This window comes from Glossina fuscipes, unplaced genomic scaffold, assembly GCF_014805625.2.
Source record: "Glossina fuscipes isolate IAEA_lab_2018 unplaced genomic scaffold, Yale_Gfus_2 113527, whole genome shotgun sequence".
Taxonomy (NCBI): domain Eukaryota; kingdom Metazoa; phylum Arthropoda; class Insecta; order Diptera; family Glossinidae; genus Glossina; species Glossina fuscipes.
In genome coordinates, this window is record NW_024005866.1 from 1 (window position 1) to 1,401 (window position 1,401).

At 36.1% G+C, this 1,401-nt stretch overlaps 1 protein-coding gene across 1 annotated transcript; it reads right to left on the minus strand.

Annotated features, from left to right (window-relative positions):
• Positions 1–575: 575 nt before the first annotated feature.
• LOC119644357 lies at positions 576–1,256 on the minus strand (the record flags this gene model as incomplete). Its single annotated transcript, XM_038043901.1, has 2 exons — positions 1,014–1,256; positions 576–765 (listed from the first exon to the last, which is right to left on the minus strand). Coding segments are annotated over exons 1-2 (433 nt in total), but the record flags the coding sequence as incomplete, so codon positions are not given.
• Positions 1,257–1,401: the final 145 nt, after the last annotated feature.

The following is a 1,401-nucleotide window of genomic DNA, read 5'->3' on the forward strand; positions in this document are numbered from 1 at the left end:
AAATCTGCAGACAATATCTTCATTTTCGCCAACGAGGGAATGTTTACATTTGCGCAGACCAAGGGAGGGACAGGCGAAAGGACGTACATACTGAGGTGCATTCCAAATTTGAAACCGCTGAAAAATGTATATACTTTGCGGGATCGCGGATGCTATCTGTTAGGCGTTGCAAACGTCTTGACAAAATGAGTGTATCTTCCTTCTTTGGTAATAAATATTAAAAGACTTTTTGGTGCACAAGTTTATACCGAGCAGAAAATAAAGCAAATAATAGTTAAGCTAACGACTTTTTATTCCTTTTAATAAGTGTTGATAAACAAATCAAACTAAAAAAATTGTTTTCGCATCGATCTTCTGTTTACACCTTAAGTATCTCCCCCGGAACTTCTAAACAAATACTGTTTGGCTTACGTCGATCATTTTTGTCATATGCGTGTAAAATGAAAACCAATTTGTGCCGTCCTTCCATATTTATACCTTTCACGTTAAATTCGGCCTTCATTACAAATGGTTCATGATGATATTCTACCTAAATTTGAAATGCGTATAAATCTCTACAATATGTACAAGTATACCGTCTACAATACGTACACCTTTCCCCAAACATGGAATCTCCTCCCCCTCCTCCAGAGTAATGTGTTTCGACCATGAATCATAGACCATAGAGTTGGTATCTCTCATATCTTTGCAAAAATCGCTTATTTTTACGGATAAGAAAGTTTGGTCCCAGGTGCCGCGTGCATACTTTTTTAATTCGATATCCATCTGCAAAAATAATTGATCAGTAATTTTTGTTCTATTTCGTAAGGCTGGAGGAGATTTTCAATAAAATAATCATTTCTTCTTCCCTTTGTTCGGAAAGTCATGAAAGGAAAAACTTTTTAATCACTTTCCTCGCAATTAAAATAAAATAAAATAAAGCCTTTTTTCTTAAAAAGGCTTCGTAGATAGCACATAGATGAAAGACGGAAAAACTGAATTATCCTTTTTTAATTGCTAAGATTGGTATTTACCGTTACGCGATCAGTTTGCTCAATATCCCAAAGGATTGTTACAGTTCCCCTTGCATGTATTATTCCCTCATCGTCAAAGGAATAATCTAAGATATTTGCCCAATCGTTAATTCCATTCATTTCTGGTCGATCCGCACAATCCACAAATACATCAGAATCTTCGGGTATGAACCGATATAGCGCGGACTGCACTGTCGTCAATATTGATAAAAATATGACCAGCAAGACGTCTAAAGAGCTCATTGTATTCCGTCTGAACTGAGAAAATGTACTAATAAATATCGGTCGGAACGTTGTTCTATTTATTGATACCAACGTTCGTCGAAGTTGTGTGGGCGTTGAAACAATAAACAAAACCAGCTAATGTGATGTAATCGCGTTAATATAG